The sequence below is a fragment of the Pezoporus flaviventris genome, unplaced genomic scaffold (genome assembly GCF_033815535.1).
Source record: "Pezoporus flaviventris isolate CSIRO_AGI_PZ_B2104156 unplaced genomic scaffold, CSIRO_AGI_Pfla_v1 ptg000007l, whole genome shotgun sequence".
NCBI classification, from domain to species: domain Eukaryota; kingdom Metazoa; phylum Chordata; class Aves; order Psittaciformes; family Psittacidae; genus Pezoporus; species Pezoporus flaviventris.
In genome coordinates this window covers 67,562,311-67,580,699 of record NW_026892555.1, presented here as the reverse complement: position 1 = coordinate 67,580,699, position 18,389 = coordinate 67,562,311, and the positions used below count along the sequence as shown (strand labels likewise).

The following is an 18,389-nucleotide window of genomic DNA, read 5'->3' as shown; positions in this document are numbered from 1 at the left end:
ATACCATTCCCTGGTACACAGTAGAAAACTGAAAACAGTATTTTGCTGGCTTGTATCAGACAGATGCAAACTATTCTTGAGAAACAGTATAAAAGCAGGAGGGACTACAGAGCACCTAAGGAGCAAGAAATGCATCAATTACAAATGAAGACATTGTCATTACAAATGAAGACATCCCATCTTCTTCACTATCAATATACCCAAGGAATAAGTCTTCTCGTATCACCAGTAAGCCCTTTTTTTTTAAGTCATCTTGGTACGCTTAAATATCTTTCTGGTAAATATACCATACCATTATTTTCATAAATCCACTTTGACCTCGTAAGGTTTGCAGGGCTATCCAAAAACCGGGGGCAATGAGACAGGTAGACATTTAGATGTTTTATCTGCATTAATCCCACATCATCTCATTATGTTGCTAAAGTAGCAACATAATACTGCAATTTGTTAGCATTTCCCCCACTTTGCGTTCAAAACCTCTTGCATACTGCTGCAGAAATGATGCAGATAACACTGACTAGAGCAACTTGAAATAGGCAATCTAAAATGCTCATAACAGCCAAATATAATTCCACACAAATTTTGCATGAGTCTAGGTTTAATTTGCTTTACAGGACAGTTGGCCAAACAACAACATTTATCATAAAAATATCCTCTCCATTAGGCAAATCTCATTTTTCTTTCCAAAAGAAAATTCAACGTATACTCTGAGCAGTCAGTGGCTCATTTTCAAGATCAGCCCACACAGATTTTTCTTAACAAAAGAAAACAATTCAGTTAAAAAATGCAGACCAATGTAATGACATAGTCATATTGCTTTTGGCTATGTTAACTTTAAAAACCATGCCAATTTAGCTATTTTTCTTTAGGTTTTATTAGAAAAAAGTAGCAGATCAACATTACAGTTCAGAGTCTAATCTAAATATGCACTTGACAATGAAGCACATCTGAAAATGAAGTGAAAAAGGATCCCAGAAAACCTTCAGTTTGCCAATCCCCTGCTCCCTAATTCACATATCTTTTCTTCTGGCTTTCTGTTGACTGAAATCAAACAAGAAGCAAAAGATTTATTGCTATGAAAATAAAACTGTGGTATAGCAGTGTGAGTCTTGGGCGCTAAGTGTGCTCCAGCAAGATAACTTAATAATTTAATAATGTACTTGAATCTTTTGTTTGGCCATGAAAGTCCGTAAGCTGACTGACCCAAGTATAAACTGAAACGGCAGGTTTAGACAAAAAAAAAAAAGTTAGACAGCATGTTAAACCTCCAGTTTTCAAACAGTAATAAAAAGATACAATTCCAACAGCCAAGAAATTAAAATAAAAAAGAAGAAAAATGTTGATCTGACATTCGAGAGCTAAGTTTATTCTTATGCTCATCTCTGTTTGCGCCCAAAAGAATCTTAGAGTAGCCAGAAAGAAAAAAAAATTGTATTTATGGACTATCACACGATTGAAAAAGAGAAACAATTGCCTTTTGACATCGTTATTTTCCCCCACTGAGGTATAAAATCTACATATAAATTTGATACTTCACTATAACAAATTGTACTTTTCATAGTTCTGATTTAGTTTCCATTAAACCCTGTTTACTTTTTGTTTTTAAACCACAGAATTCTTAATTCATGTTACTGAATCTGGTTTCCAGCTGTCTTTCATTTTTTTGTGTATCTATATTTAGTAAGTCTGGTTACCACTGTTAACCAGGAGAAAAATATTCTTGGAACTTTCTTCATTACAACAGCACTTTCAGCAGAGGTTACTGATGTGCAAGCAAACTACAATGATATGCAGCTCTTCAGAGAAACTATTTCACTGATTATGTTTCCACTGTCCAAACATTCTCTAAATTATCTTCTGGAAGAAACTCTTTCGATCGTGTAAACATCAGTGGGTGCAGTTTCACTAGTATGTGTGGAAGTTTCACGTCCTTATGCAGGAAGGCTGGTTCACAGCTACTTAAGAAGCTGCAGGAGTTCTAACAGCTGACAAACTGTGGATTCTGCCGCGCAGACGTTTCTTCAGTTGCTACTTAACAGTGTAGTCAAAGTATCAGCTGAGGTAGCCCAGTCAATCTTTGCTTTTCTTTAGAACCTCTCAGAATATTTCTGGAAGGGTGACATTGCGAAGCAGCCACTGCTGGGAGCGGCTGCCGTTGCAGTCTCTGATGCTGGGTACCTGGCTGTCTTCTTCAGTGGCTTTGTCCAGGCACTGGTTACTGTTCACATGCAACAGGGTTAATTTCTTGGAGACAAAATAAAAAGAAATTAGTTTTACAAAAATCTCCAGGCATAAACTAACCAACTAGTGGCCATTAGAAATCTTCCATGGGTAAGCAGGAACTAGACGAGACCCCATGGTCACTGACTACAGATTCAAACCCCCAAGAACACTTAAATACGTTATTTGAAGTTGTAGATAATGAAAGCATTATGAAAACCAGAAAAGTCTCAACTTGTAAATGATGTTCTTTATCAAGAAATATCCACCATTCTTTAAATAGGATTATTCTGGTAAGATACACAATATCAATTATTAGTTATAATAGTAGTTTTGATCAGATTAGAATGAACACACTGAATATGTATTCAAATGTATGTTTTTTTCTCAGTTAGGGACATAAAACTGACCGTACACTATCTTCTTTTAGTACTATGGGTTTATTTAGGTTTTTTTTTAATATTTCCTTTTTTTATACAACAAAAAAGGACATGTAGAAATTCATATACATATAAATCTTTTCTAATACCTACTAATCTTACTTATGCAATCACATTTCGCAACTGCCTTTTGTAACAACTGATTCTGAATTAACAAGCCTGAGAACTATTTTTTCTAACTGTCAGAGTTCTTGACTGCACTACTCAATAACAAAATTGAGTTTTAAGGCATGCAAATCAAATTAATGATGAATAGATCAACAGTCAATGACTCCTAGATCTGGCAGTTCAACATAGGACCTTCAAAGTAAATTTGAACATTACGTACAGGAAAGAGAATGATTAAAATAAAGTTGCTTTAAGCATCTCTACCTTAAAGGCATCACAATTTGGAATGTAAGATTTTCTTTATAATTTTGAGATGCTTTCTTAATTAGAACAGTTACTTCCTTTTAACCTTGTGTAAGATAAGGCGCCACGTGCTGAATTTGTCACAAGATTGTTAGTACTACCTTTTACTGGTCCAGTAGATAACTGGAACAAATTTCCAGTGTTGATCTCAACACTACACTAGCATACTATCTTTCTCCAGCTAGAAAATATTCTTCTAAAAGCTCCCCCAACACTTACCAGCTAATTAAACCAATACAGACACACACTGAGTGACTACATGATAAAACAGTAGCAGAAGGAACATAATCCTGACGCTGTTTCCTGTTTTGACCGTCAAACAGTGGCCTCATGCTGGAATATGTTGCTTTGTAGGCTCAAGTAAAAACTCAGGTTGTTTCATTCTAATGTCACAAGTCATTAGAAGACTTACCACTGGATCATATTCCCAAAGCTGATTTCCTTTTAGATGGTGGCACTTGAGCATCGTTACTGGGCCATTAAGTTTGGACACATCTAAACACAAATCATCTGTTCGAATTTCTTTATTGGCAGTATATGAGAAAACCTAGACAGAAAAAGAATGAGAGGAACTGAAAAAAAAGAAACAGGAGGATCCCCAGTGTAGATAATCTCTGCATATTGGAAAACAATTCTTCACAAAAGTGCAACAAGAACAACAACAAAAAAAAGATGTAAAATAAATTCCAGAACTGACACCCAGAAAAAAGTGTATTAAAACCAGTAGTTTGGGGACAGGCATTTTGTTTTAAAGTAATGATAACCAATCAGGAGGTCTAACTAGAAGATGGTTCCAGAGAACCTATGGGAGATGAAGTCTAGCTTACAGCAGTCATCTCCTCCTCTCATTCCCTTTTTGATGTGAAAGCTGGTCTAAAACCTATTGCAGTCATTCAAAAAATGACAAGTCCCCAACAAATCTTCTCATGCTTTTCCTCTTATAGTCATTTTCTTCAATGAAGGTTTCATGAACTTTAAGCATATTTTAACGATAACTACTGAAAGAATCAAATAATTGTCCCGATGAGAAGTAGTGTTCCAAATAATTCAATATATTAAGATAATTAAACAATACAATTATCACCTGATTGCCACCCATTCCATGGCAGTTAAAGATTCCAACTTTCTCATTTTCTTTTCTTGCCATGTTATCCAGACATTGATTTGTCTCTACATTTCTTATCTAGAAGTGAAAAGAGCACATCACCAAAGGTAGTTATTTTTAGAAAAGAACTAGGTCTGTAACAAACCAGCTCTCTCTGCTATATACCAGAAATTATGCAAATGAAATATCAAATACAGAAACCATACTACAACGATAGACCACTGTCCAAAACTCCCAAGCAAATTTTCAAGCTGGGGTACAGAACTATGTTTGTTTCTTTGCTTTCTTCTGGGGATCTTTCCATATTGGGGACTCTTTTTGCTCAAAAACTCAGCTACAACAGAATGGACACAATTAAGTCTCCAGTCCAAAACCTTCAGAAGTTTTAAAGCACTCTCCAAGACATGGTGAGTTTAATTCCCTATGAAAGTAAGGGTGACTGGGTTCAATTTCCTCACTTCTTTACAGCTTTAATCCTTGTATCACTATATAGTAGGCGGCATGAATATCATATCTCCTGATAGTCATGCAGCAACATAAAAGCCTGCTCCCATTTTGTTAAAAGCATTTCTTTTAAAAACAAACATACAAAGGAACAGAGAAATGCCCAGCAAGGCTTAGGGATCACAGGAATTTTCTGGTCACTGATGAGAGTTTTGGGGGTAAAGCTCAGAGCAGTTTTTAGGCCAAGCCCTGGCTTGATCTGGTCTAGCTTTTTCAAGAAGAAATTCTGCACATACTCTACACAGAGAATGTTACACATAATGTTATCCATAATGATACATTTCTGAAGGAATATTTCTGAAGCCCTTTTATTGGACACTAAGTACTGTAGTAAAAAAGCAAAAACAATCAAATTACAGAACTGTATACCAAAGTTCATTTTTCTGCCCCACTAAAAAGCCAGATGTGTCATTTTGCAGATCACAGGAGCACAGGTGCAAGATACCTGAACTTTGCTGGAGGTAATTTGTTTGCACAACTCAGTTCAGAATACAAACAACTTCCTGTGCATTGTCCTTTACACAGGGTAGATAAATACACAGGATAAAATCTTACCTCTCCCAGAGAAAAGTAATGACGTGGAATTTGGGAATCAGGATAAACATTCTCCAGGTACCAGGAGAAAGGCTTGCACTGGAGCTTGCGTCTCAATCCAAGTCGTGATGATATGTCTCCATAATCAACTTTAGTAACGCCTGTAGAAACAAAGAAAGTTTATTCTTCTATAATTCCACTTAATACAAAAATCATCAGTATAATTCACTGCGTGCATGAAACGCTTTTTTAGACAGTCATCCAAACACAAAGGAATGATTTATTTATTTAGTTTTCATGTAGCATTATGCTGTTTATATTCGCAGAGAGTATACGTCAGTCACTACCTGTGACTTCTCTTTCCAGATAATTCAAAAGATGGAATCACTACATCTGTGCTCACATGCCAATTTCTTACCTGTGGTTTCTGGAACAACTTGAATGCAGTTGATTACTAAGCTATCAAAAGGGAAAGGCTGAAACTGTGATAGTCATTAATGCCATTCTATCCCCTATGGCAAATGGGGTGCATATTTCTGCAGCATAACATAGCAGAATCCCTCTGTGGAGCAGGGAGAATTCCATTCTAATTTAATTCTGGAAGCCAGGTACCACATGCTGGACCCTTCATCATCTATCTTGTTGGTTAATACTCAAGGATCACTTGCTAACAAGCTCAGGAATGTTGCACCCCAACTAGAAGGGAGTGCAGCAGGAGGGCCAGGAGACCTCCTTGGATGGATAAGGAGCTCCTGAGGAAAATTCAAATGAAAAAAGAGGCTTATAAAAAGTGGAAGCAAGGACAGGTGGCATGGGAAGAATACAGGGATGTTGTCCGGGAAGCTAGAGACCAGGTTAGGAAAGCTAATGCCCAGTTAGAATTAAACTTAGCTAGGGAGGTTAAGGATAACGGGAAGGGATTCTATGGGTACATAGCAAATAAAAGACAGACTAGGGACAACGTAGGCCCCCTCCAGAAGCTCTCGGGAGAACTGGCTACCCTGGATTTGGAGAAGGCTGAGGTTCTGAATGACTTCTTTGCCTCGGTCTTCACTGGCAAAGGCTCTGACCACACCACACAAGTCTTGGAAGCAGATGCAGGGACTGTGAGAATGAAGACCTTGCGCCCACTGTAGGAGAGGATCTGGTTCAGGACCATCTTAAGAACCCGAACGTGCACAAGTCCATGCGACCCGATGAAATGCATCCATGGGTCCCGAAGGAACTGGCAAATGAAGTTGTGAAGCCACTGTCCATCATATTTGAAAAATCATGGCAGTCAGGTGAAGTTCCCGATGACTGGAAAAAGGGAAATATAACCCCCATTTTCAAGAAGAGGAAAACGGATGACCCAGGGAGTTACAGACCAGTCAGTCTCACCTCTGTGCCTGGCAAAATCTTGGAGCAGATTCTCCTGGAAGCCATGCTAAGGCACATGAAAAACAATAAGGTGCTTGGTGACAGCCAGCATGGCTTCACTAAGGGGAAATTCTGCCTGACCAATTTGGTGGCCTCCTATGATGGGGCTATGGAACTGATGGACAGGGGTAGAGCAGTTGATGTCATCTACCTGGACTTGTGCAAAGCATTCGACACTGTCCCACACGACATCCTTGTCTCTAAATTGGAGAGACATCAGTTTGATGGATGGACCACTCGGTGGATAAAGAACTGGCTGGATGGCCGCACGCAAAGAGTTGTGGTCAATGGCTCAATGTCCAGGTGGAGACCAGTAACGAGTGGTGTCCCTCAGGGATTGGTGTTGGGACCGGTCTTGTTCAACATCATTGTCGCTCACAGGTACAGTGGGATTGAGTGCACCCTCAGCAAGTTTGCCAATGACACCAAGCTGTGTGATTTGGTTGATACGCTGGAGGGAAGGAATGCCATCCAGAGGGACCTTGACATGCTTGTGAGGTGGGCTGGTGCCAACCTCATGAAGTTTAACCATGCCAAGTGCAAGGTCCTACACCTGGGTCGGAGCAATCCCAGGCACAGCTCCAGGTTGGGCAGAGAAGAGATTCAGAGCAGCCCTGAGGAGAAGGACTTGGGGGTGTTGGTTGATGAGAAAATGAACATGAGCTGGTTTCAGTGTGCGCCTGCAGCCCAGAAAGCCAACCATATCCTGGGCTGCATCAAAAGGAGCGTGACCAGCAGGTTGAAGGAGGTGATCCTGCCCCTCTACTCTGCTCTTGTGAGACCTCACTTAGAGTATTGTGTGCAGTTCTGGTGTCCTCAACATAAAAAGCACATGGAACTGTTGGAACAAGTCCAGAGGAGGGTCAGGAGGATGACCAAGGGACTGGAGCACCTCCTGTATGAAGATAGGCTGAGAAAGTTGGGGCTGTTCAGCCTGGAGAAGAGAAGGCTGCGTGGAGATCTCATAGCAGCCTTCCAGTATCTGAAGGGGGGCTACAGGGATGCTGGGGAGGGACTCTTGATTAGGGACTGTAGTGACAGGACAAGGGGTAACAGGCTCAAACTTAAACAGGGGAAGTTTAGACTGGATATAAGGAAGAAATTCTTTCCTGTCAGGGTGGTGAGGCACTGGAATGGGTTACCCAGGGAAGTTGTGAATGCTCCATCCCTGGAGCCAGGGGACAGAGCCTTGGGTGGCATGGTTTAGTGTGAGGTGTCCCTGCCCATGGCAGGTGGTTGGAACTAGATGATCTTAAGGTCCTTTCCAACCCTAACTATTCTGGGATTCAATGATTCTATATAACTGCACAAGAAACAGTCAGAAAGCAGCCTTCATACAGGGAACTAAGCCTTTAATAATTCAGTATTTGTTCAATATAACTGCAGCATTTGCAAGAAGTATGTTCACCATTAGGACTGTTATTTTTTTTTGGTGGCATTTTGCTTGCCTTTTTTCTGCTTTACTCTTCATTTATCAAAGTGCTCATTCTTCCTGTATCTTCCCACTCCTTGACAGTTATGTTAATTCCTTCTGAAAATTATTTTGTGCAAGTTCCATCCGCATATGGGTTGAGAATGGTGTGCATGATCAGTAGACACTTTCGCCCACCAGAATTAAGCAATATTGTCATTAATATTCTAATAACATTAATTAATAAAGGGTAAGAATTTTCTAGTTTTCAGGCATCATGTTCTTTTTGTATTTTCCACACTAAACTCCATCTACACAGGCCAGAAGCAATACACTACCAGAAAACCCAAACAAAGGAAAAAGAACAAAACCAAATCCTAGCAATTTAAATTCCCCTCACAGACCACAAATATGGCTCAACTGGCCACAACACTAGAGACCTCCAGCTGCATACATTTTTCAGGAATCCTTCTATTTAGAGGACTGTGAATTACCTCCCCATTTTTTGACCTTTTGAAACCGAGTTGGAGTAATTTCTAAGTTGGCATACTGTTATTAAATCGACTTGCCAGCAGATGGTGTGTTTCTACTCAATTAGGAGAGATAATGGCACAATTTCCGCTAAACGTTTATAAATATCAATAAAAACATTAGTATTTTCAATATTCCAGAGGGAAAAAAAAATGTTAGCCAGGCTTTTAATTTAAAAACAACCCAAAAGCAACAACAAAAAAAAACCCAACAAACCAAACCAAACCAAACCAAAAAAACACCAAACAAAACCCAACAGAAACAATCCCAAAACACTCCAAACCCTAAAGACGTTTTAACAAAGATGCCAGATTCTAGTAAAGGAAAGCTTGTTTTTTAAATGAAATTTTGAATAGTGTGAATGAAATATCTCTTGGAACAGAATCCCAGAAAGTTTCAGCCTGTGCTTTTCAGTCACAAAATAATTCCCAAAACCAAAACCACAAGACAAACAAACTGCCCTGCAAAACACTGCCCTATCTTCACAAAAGCAAGTATTTGCTCTACACCAAAAGGAGCACTCTCTCAAAAAGTAATGAAGTAAGAAGAGAAAGGCTGTACCAATCAACCACAGCTAAGTATGGAGTTCTTCATTTTTCAGTGATCAAAAAGCAGCTGATGGATGAAACATCCATCCTCACAACAGCCTTAAGATATTCAGAACTCATTCATCAATTTCCTACTGACCTTAAGAAAACAACACTGTTAAGGCTTTGTCACATCACTGAATAGCAGTAAGAATTAAAGTTGTACTCAAACAAATACAAAGTGATACTTGAAAGCACATACAAGTATTTTGTTTCTTAAAATAAATGTCACTGCCTAGAAAGAAAAGTGCCAGCTGCTTTTCCCTCCATTACAATTGTGTATTATATTTTATACATTACATTAAATTCCATTTAATCATTTTTAGACTAAAAGACTTAAACTTCTCTCTGAAGTTAGATCTGCACCAAACCATATAGTGCACACAGACTACAGTTAGCATGAACTTAGAAGATGGACTGAGTAGCAAAACCAGTATAGTTGCTGTAGGGTTCTCCTCTAACAAGGCTGAATCACTCTATTTCCTAAGTTTCTATGCATACTACCTGATGTGTACTACTCAAAACTAGACTGAGTGTTCCTATACATATGCACTATACAGTTACGTATGGTTAACAGTTCTGGGGGCAAAAGCTTCAACCCAAACACAACCAACTCAAAGCAAACTAGGAAAACTGCAAAGTATAAAAGGTATAAAAAGCAAGTACATGGCTAAATCATGATTCCATCCACAAACCATTAAAATTCATATACACAGTAATATATACCTTCCATTGCTTTAGTACACTTTAAAGGCTGAGAAAAACAAACAAACAAACCAAAACACCTAAAACAAACAAGCAAAAAATCCCCAACAAACCACAAAGCAAGACTGAGATCAAATCTTCCTCCCAAGAGATAATTATGCCAGACTCTTACAAGTATGTGCCTCATGAGAAGGAATCATGACCACTAGTTGTTCTTTCAAATACTTGGGTTTGGTTGATTTAAATAAAAAAAATAAAAAAAATATCAGAAACAGTATTTAACAGTACTTGTCACTGTTGCTTTTAACCAGACAATGCTGGCTTTTTCCGTCATCTCCCCACCCCTACCCCCATCCCAAACCCCAATTACATTAACAGCCTGGACCTCACTGATGATTTCATGTCTCACAGCTTGTTATTTGCTGCAGGACAATTTTATGCCTTTTCTTCTGACACATACACCTAAAGCTGCACTCTGAAATATATACTGATAAGGTAAAAAATCCCACATCAAACTATCGAATCACACCATCAGCAGTTCTTTTGAACAAATGTAAAATCTATCTCAGCACTTGCTTGTGCTGTCAGTATTCTGTTTGGTATGCAGTATTAGACTGCTCTGACTAGTAATATATAATTGTCTCTTTATACCTTTACAAAAAACATACATCTAATGCTGTCTCATGAGTACTCTTTCAGTTTCATTTTCTTTTCTTTAATCTTCAGATCTGTTGCAACAGATCTGCCATCCTCAAAATTTCAAAAGAGCTGAAGATTTTCTTGCCAAGTTCAATATGTGGCAATATATTTATGCTAAACTGCTTTGGGAAAAAAAAAAAAAGGAAATGTTTTCATCATGATTATAAATTGCTCAATCATGTTCAGAAACACAGTAGGAAAACTGTTTCACCTAAAGCTAGTCTGTAAAAATCATAGAACCCATTTTTATTTAGTATTATGAAACTCAGTAAGCAATAATAATTTTAAATCAATTTGAATGCCTACATTATTTGCATTCCCAATTAATGCTAATACGGCATACGAGCTGAAAACAAGAGCACATGGAATCATTCAGTACGTATTTTGAACACAGGCTTAGCTACACTGCAAGATGTGGTCTCAATCCCTTCTCTGTCCTCCCTATCAACCGTGAAGAAAGACGTTACCCATTTCCAGTCTGTACACATTGAACTTTGACTTCCCATGCCTGGCTAGAGACAAGTGCATGCAGCATTAGAAGCTAGGCATACTGATGCAGCTTTTAGGATAACATGTTTACGTCTCTGTCTCAGGTAATTCTGCAACGCTATTTTCTCAGGCTGTCTGCCTGTCCACTTGGACCCAATGCCATGGAAGATAACCTCTGGGCAAACTTCTGGTCAACAGTAAAATTAGTTTCCCTACAAGCTAGAACGGCTCTACCCAGGCTCACCAGCTGGGACGTGAGAGGCTGCTGAATGACAAAGATGCACGCTGAACAAGGTGCAGGTGGGTGCACGTAAGAGCTGGAACCCACTCACACACAGCATGGGGAGGCCACAGAACCTGAAAGTATCCACACTTCATCTTTAGATTAAGGATACCAACAAATTCTACAACTGTCCGTTTATCATTCATTACTAGTTAGAAAGTCAGGCTGGCATACCACAGCTACCTCCCCCTAATGCTTTGCAGCTGCTGCTGCAGAAAGGGGCAGTTTTCTCCTCAGCCTCAGACTCCTGTCCTGCACACAGGTGCTAACATAACCCGTAGAGAGCCAGCCCACAGAACAAGCAATCCTGACAATTTCAGCAAATCAAAGCAGTTGACATAGATGAACAATCAAATGACTAAGGGGAGGTGAATCCCTGTCACCCACTTGAAAAGCAAGGCACTCTGCCCTCACAGCAAGCTGTTACACTGACATCATCAACTTATAAAATCTCACCATGGACAATCTAGTCCTAGTATTTCAGACTGGAGAAAGTAATGAAAGGCCAGCACGAGAAATAATGAAGTGTCAGAGTCCACTGAACAGAATGACTGGAGACAGGAATCAGACTATTCACCTGCACGTGCTGGATCTGTTTTCTGAAAGCCTAAGAGGAAATGGTCTGGGAAACAGCTCCCTGCTGTAATCCATGACTGTGAGGAAACCTGTTGGCTAATGAGAAAAGACTACAGCTAGTGCCATTATTGCCATGGAGAATAGCTGTTTCATGCAATGAGATAGGCTTCATTTTGGCTGAGCAACAGCTGCTGCAACACTTTCCTGCACAACCACCATCTGTAGCTAACCACTTTAAGCAGAGAGATGGCTTCTAAAATGCATGAAAGCTTAAAACAGACAAGTAACAATTTCTGCTAGGCTGTATTTACTAAAGAAAAAAGGATTACAGGCTTACTTTTCAAGAGGGCAGCTTTCCATTTAACTACATTACATCAACAGTAAAAAGTCTCTTGAGTTCCTAATCATACTAGCAGTAAGCTTTTTTTTTCAGACAACACAGATTACATGAAGTGGGAAAGCTACCTGAGAATCTTAGGTTTGCTTTTCTGGACCAGTCCCTCTGTGACTCAGTCTTAGGGGAGCAGAAGAGAAAGGATATAAAGGAGGAAAAAAAATTTCTTGTTAGCTAGGCTCAATGATGCCTGTCAGTGTATTACCTCCTCCAAAATCCAATTTTCTCATCCATGCCAACTACCAAGAAAAAACCTGGATGCACAGAAGATTGGCTGTTTTCCTTGTTCGTCTGCACCCTTTCTTGCAAACAAGCATCAGCTTAAAAATCCTCACCTTGCTCCTTGCAAGAACTTGTGACACTGTCACAGTAATACTGAAAGTACACACTGTACTAGGCAAAGAGTTTCACAGACTGCATACTGTACTCTGCCAGAGGATCACTACATCATCCTTCTGCAAGAACTAAACATTTACATTTTTATATTAGAAGGATACCTGGAAAAGCAGAGTATGGGTATATGAGCTAATGCAGCAGAGATTCCCCGAGTTCTTATTGGCCAGAAAGACTGAAGTTTACACTGATGTTATTTTGCTGCGAAAAGGTTAAGATCAGGGTCTGCAAGGCTCTGATAAGACTGGATATAGTAGAATAACACCAGCAAGGTGTTTGTTAACTTCCCAAAATAGTAGTCCTTTCTAGTTAATACCTACTGGCTCTCACAACTTACATGGATCTGGGGAGAGGCATAAGTTGCATTGAGTATATGTATCTATTCGTTCTCCGAACAACATCAGAAAGAGTGATCCACACTACTAGACACTCTCTTCACAGCCCAGGAAACAAATCAACTTCAGAATAACCCAACTTCTTCAGGTATTATATGATCCTGTGCTTCAAACACTAGGAAATTCTAGTATCTTCATTGCAGTGTCAATATGGGTATCGGTACACAAATGAGATTGTGCGCCAGCCGGCAGGCGCAGATGCTCCGAGAGAAGCTTGGCAAGCACACATCCCTATCCAACACTCATTCAGGCTATTAGCATACAAACTATGCAGACAAGCGTCTTTTGAAAGAAAAGAAAATATACAGTGCAGTTATAGATAATTGCTGAAGTTACTTTCACCATTTCAAAAATCTTACCATATTCTATTTTAAATTAAATTCCTTTTCTCCAACAAAAGAACCCATACATATACCATTATACTGTAAAGCTGTGAAATAAAGTCCCATCAAAATAACAATCCTACAAAATTCAGTGTAACTCTCTGTAGCTTACACTTACCACATGAAATGGAATGACTATACAGATTATATATAAAGTAACAAAGCCTGATCATGGTGTTCATTAATTTATATTTGTTTTTAAGAATCATTTTTATAGTTAGGCATTCCAGCTACTCAGTACAGTTTAGAATCTACCTTGACATGGATGTATAAAACCAATCTTAACCAAAAATGACTGCATCTATTTATATACAACTTTCCTGAATATCTGTCTTGTTTGAATTTATAATGCTTCATTAATAACAACACAGAGCAGTAATCATAAGCTGTTAGCTTCTGATTTCGCCTACAAGGCTTTGACTAGTAGCAAGAATGTTTTTTTCCCTTAAAAAAACACCCAAACTTACAGTCTTGAGCAATGTGTTCTCCTAAGACAAAAAAACCACCATAAATCCACACTGTCACTTGTCCTCATAAGTACTCTTAAAATCTGTAATCTAAAATTTGACGCTGTTCAGACTCATACTGCATTGTATTACAGCTTTTAAATTTCAATACTACTGCAGGTTTAATAGGCAAGTCAAAAGGAAATACTAGTTTTAAAGATGTCTTTGGAAAAGCAGACATGGCATACAGAACTACCACTTGGTATTTAAGGTCAAACATCTCTAATGTCTCAAGTATTTAGAAAGGATGTCTGATGCCACCCAAAGCTTGTCTCGTCTTTTTAAAAGTGACAACAAAAACATCCTGTAGTGGAAAGTAACAATTCAGTATCTCCCAAGGTTCCTTTCTTTTCCTGATGGTTTTTGTTTTTTTTCTCCCAGAAAGTTTGAGTTCATCGGAAATTCAGCCACGTATTTTACATCCTCTTGTTTACTTAACACCGATTTTAAGAAACATACTAAATACCACCATAGTCAAGTATATTGGCAACTTGCCCCTACACTCTGGATAAAGTGCAAACTCCACCAAGTCAAATGATGTTAACTTCTGCTACTCCTGCTACAGCATTTCACTTCTGATCTATTCGACCTGGAATGCCTACAACACAGAAGTCAGAGGTTGAACTCTGGCACATTATGAAATATATTAGGATGGCTAATTTTTAGCACTATGGGTGAGCTCTTTGATGTTCCGCTGAGCTTTAATTCTATTGCATAGGAAGCTCATTCATAGTTATGTACATGTTAAAAAACAAAGACTACTTCAGGGCATATTTTCTGGCTAACAAAATTATTTTTCAATTAAGACCTTCCTTTGTGTACATCTTACTTGAGCTTTGTCTGACAAACTTCAAAGCAGTAATATTTACTCATGTTCCTTCCCAGCAGTAATAACATTAAAATTCTTAACAGGTATTTCTCATAACCAAAGACCTGCTCACCTGGGGAAATGATGTAAAAAAAGTTTTTGAACTCATCCATCCAGACTTCTGCAAGCCGCCTGTTATTTTTGTTGATTATCTGCCCTGTACCTCCTGGAAATGTGTACGGTGTTGCTTTTCTGAACACGTGCCCGACGTGTGAGCAAGTTACAATTTCCAAAGTGCCACCACACTGCCAGATCTGAAAGTGACAGAACAATTAGCTTCAAGTTGTTAAAAAAAAGTTTTAAAAATGTTAATCACTTGCTTCTGCTCAAGTTGAAGAAACAACATTAGTTGAGGTCTAGAACAAATACATATACTGCACGGGAGAGGAATATATGCCTGCTTCCTGCTCAAGAGATAAAGATACTCATAAGCCTGGGTAAGGTCACATACGAAAGAGTACATCAGGCCTCACAGCAGTAATGCACCAGCAAGAGACTACTTTAGAGAACTGGGCAAGCTGACAGCGAAGGAAAATGCTCACATGAATCACAGGAAGTAACAGGTGGTTACTGTTTCTGTCCAGAAGTGTCCATTATAAAATAGAATCTCCATGTAAAAAAACCACATATACTTCCCAAGTACTTTGGACCTCTACCTCTAAACACGCAGATTCAGAAAGCTGAAGTACTTCAGAGGTACCCACCTACACACTCTGAACTGATAAGGAAAACAAAAGGAAATAGGAAATTTGGTAGGAACAAAAGTGAGAACAGCTCTGGCTAAGTCCACATCCAAATGAACACATGCAATCATTCAGTTAGGAAACAGCAAGGAGAGTTGGTACAGAAGCACACATTTCACTGACTTATTAAACCATGCACTGATGGTATCACCCCTAACTTATGCTCCCCCATTAGCTTTTCTAACAACTCCTTTTAACACACATACATTCATTCTTCAGAATGAGCACCCCAGTATTTTGATCTCTGCAAACTATTCACCATGCACTTTTCACTGACAAATAGAGTCTTTGTGTATCACCACTGGAGGCACTTGACAGGAAGTAAAGTGCTAACTGCAACATGAGAGGACACTGATGCAGGCAGCAGATAAGATTTTTTTGCAGAACTCAGGATGCACTGTCCTGAGTAAAAAAACACTGAAGAGTTTTACCTACCCTGAAAGAAATTTCTAAGTTTTCTCCACCCCAAATATCCATTCCAGCATCATATGTTCCAATTTCCTGAAAGTAATCTCTGTCTATTGAAAAAAGACCTCCTGCCATTGTAGGTGTCCTGGGAGGGGGCAAAAGAAGACAAAAAAAAAGTGTCAGTCACTAAAAACAAATACATTTCACACTTTCAGTGACAAAATAGCTTTTTATTTCTCAAGTTCCCAACACACTCCTTCTCACTGGCTTCCATCCAAATTCAGTTAATGTACTTCCTAGCTCAAAATTTTCCAGAGATGGAACCAGTTAGTGACAGTTCTCCTTACTGAAGTCCACACAGGGAAACAGTCCATAGAAAAGCTGCTGCCATTCCTGAGAAAGACTTCTGTCTCCAATGGTGATCATTTGTAAAATATCAAAACAGTTTCTTACAGGAAATCTATACTTCTGGCAACTGCTCGTGAAAGTTATGGGGTCCATGAAGTGGCCTGCTTGCTTTCACTATTACTGCTTTGTACAAGAAAATTATACAGTCTAGATTATACATCTAGATTTTCTTTACAAATTCCTTAGTGGTATGGAAAATAAAACTGTGCTGGCTTCTCCTGTGCTGGGTTTCTCCCAGACTTCTATCTTTTTTTGGTCAACAATTACATACTAGCCTATATATCAGGCTAACAATACAACTCTGTAGTTCAAGTATATGAGTTATTTACACTTTTAGCACAAATTATTTTCTACTACTAGCCATTTTCTTGAAACACTTTGGGCTTTTTCTGAAAGACACCTAAAACACAAGCTAGGTCACAACCTAACTAAAAATTTATGTTGCTTCCTTCCCCTAAAAAGGGAATCAGGGTGCATGTGTGTCGCAATTTGCCATATAACGAGAAAACCCTTATTTCTTAAATGAAAATCAAACAAAAAACAGTAAAGGCCATATCCTCAACTTTATGGTAAGTAAGGTTTGTCCACTTTCAGAACTGGCCAGTAAGACCAGAAAATAAGTCTACAATTGTTAAAAAGTACACATTACACACAAATTCTCTTTCTTACTACCTAAGATGCTAAGTTTATATATGTATGCACACACACAAATACACAAACATACCATAAATGGATGCATCTTTTCAAAACATTGTTTACTTTGTTAGAAAAGAAATTTCAATAAAAGCCCATGCATCAGTATAAAAAAACCTAGTTAAAAGATAGTAATTAATTGCTACCAAAAGTTACCAACAACCAAGCCATGTAAAAGAAATTTTATGCTGTTCCTTTGATCAGTCAAAAATGATGCTACAATACAATTCATTAAGTACTCACAAGATTAACCTAGAAAGGATACAAGCAAACATCAGGTAAACATTGTAACTCATTTAATAATTTCCCATTACCTAACAGGAAGAGTTCGGTCTCCTTTCCGTCGATCCATCTCTCTCTGAGGGACAGGATACCAACGAAAGTTCAGCTTCCAGTTGAATCCACCATAGGTCATGTCAGAACCTGCCATATATTCGAAGGTGTCATCGCTAATTACATCAATGATCGGACACACTACTGTCCTCCTAGGGAAAGGAAAGAACCAAAACCTATTCATTAAAGTGTCCAGAAAGGTGGGGCTTTTGTTGCTTTGGTTTGTTTAGGTTTTGTTTTTAACATATACAGTTTAAATTTTTATAATGCCATCTCTTAACAACGGTACTCAATAGATTATTGCCATGAAACATAGTCTAATTCTGTCTTGCTAATTAGAGTTAATTAATCTAAAGGAAAATGTGTTTTTCTAATAAAATTTTCGCAATACTAGCTTTTTTTTAAATAGCATTTGTATTATTACCATAAATAAATATTCATCCCTTTGCAGACGGAAAAATTGATTACAGCTCTCACAGCCACATAGTGATTGTACAGAAAAGGAGGTTTTTTGTTTCTAGTTAAGTAGTCAAAGTAACTTACATGTTTTGAAATTAAAACTTGGTCATTAGCTCTGGGAAAGTATTCTTATATGCTTTCAGGACTAAGAAATTTTAGGCATTACTAACAAAGTAGAACTACTGCAATAAGTTTGACAGAAAGAGGCTTTTTTGTCCACTGTCCTGATGTTGCTAAGACACAAACTTGCAGAAACTAATTCTAATCATCATAAGTAACCATCCTCAAGCAGGCTTCCTCTCATGGAAAGCTCAGTAAAAAGATTCAGCAGTTGCAACTAAATTTAAAGGACTTATTTAGTTGAGCCATTTGCACAAATTGTAAAAATTTATGTACTGTAGTCTCAAAGAAAGTCTATTAATGATAACTTAAAGGTTAGTATTATGTCTCAGCACAATGCTGAACAAAGATTCTTTACTAACAGCTTTTTCA

The 18,389-nt window shown here is 38.4% G+C and overlaps 1 protein-coding gene across 2 annotated transcripts in view; it reads right to left on the bottom strand.

The window, feature by feature from the left end:
* Window positions 1-580: 580 nt before the first annotated feature.
* The window catches only part of GALNT1 (polypeptide N-acetylgalactosaminyltransferase 1), an 85,783-nt gene continuing 67,974 nt past the window's right edge, over window positions 581-18,389 (bottom strand). For both annotated transcript variants that reach the window (XM_061449086.1, XM_061449088.1), the window contains 7 exons: window positions 17,420-17,590; window positions 16,032-16,149; window positions 14,927-15,107; window positions 5,236-5,375; window positions 4,156-4,254; window positions 3,484-3,618; window positions 581-2,244 (listed from right to left, as the gene is read on the bottom strand). In XM_061449086.1, the coding sequence (XP_061305070.1) occupies window positions 2,098-2,244; window positions 3,484-3,618; window positions 4,156-4,254; window positions 5,236-5,375; window positions 14,927-15,107; window positions 16,032-16,149; window positions 17,420-17,590 (991 nt within the window). In that variant the 3' untranslated portion in view covers window positions 581-2,097. The remainder of the gene's footprint in view (window positions 2,245-3,483; window positions 3,619-4,155; window positions 4,255-5,235; window positions 5,376-14,926; window positions 15,108-16,031; window positions 16,150-17,419; window positions 17,591-18,389) is intronic.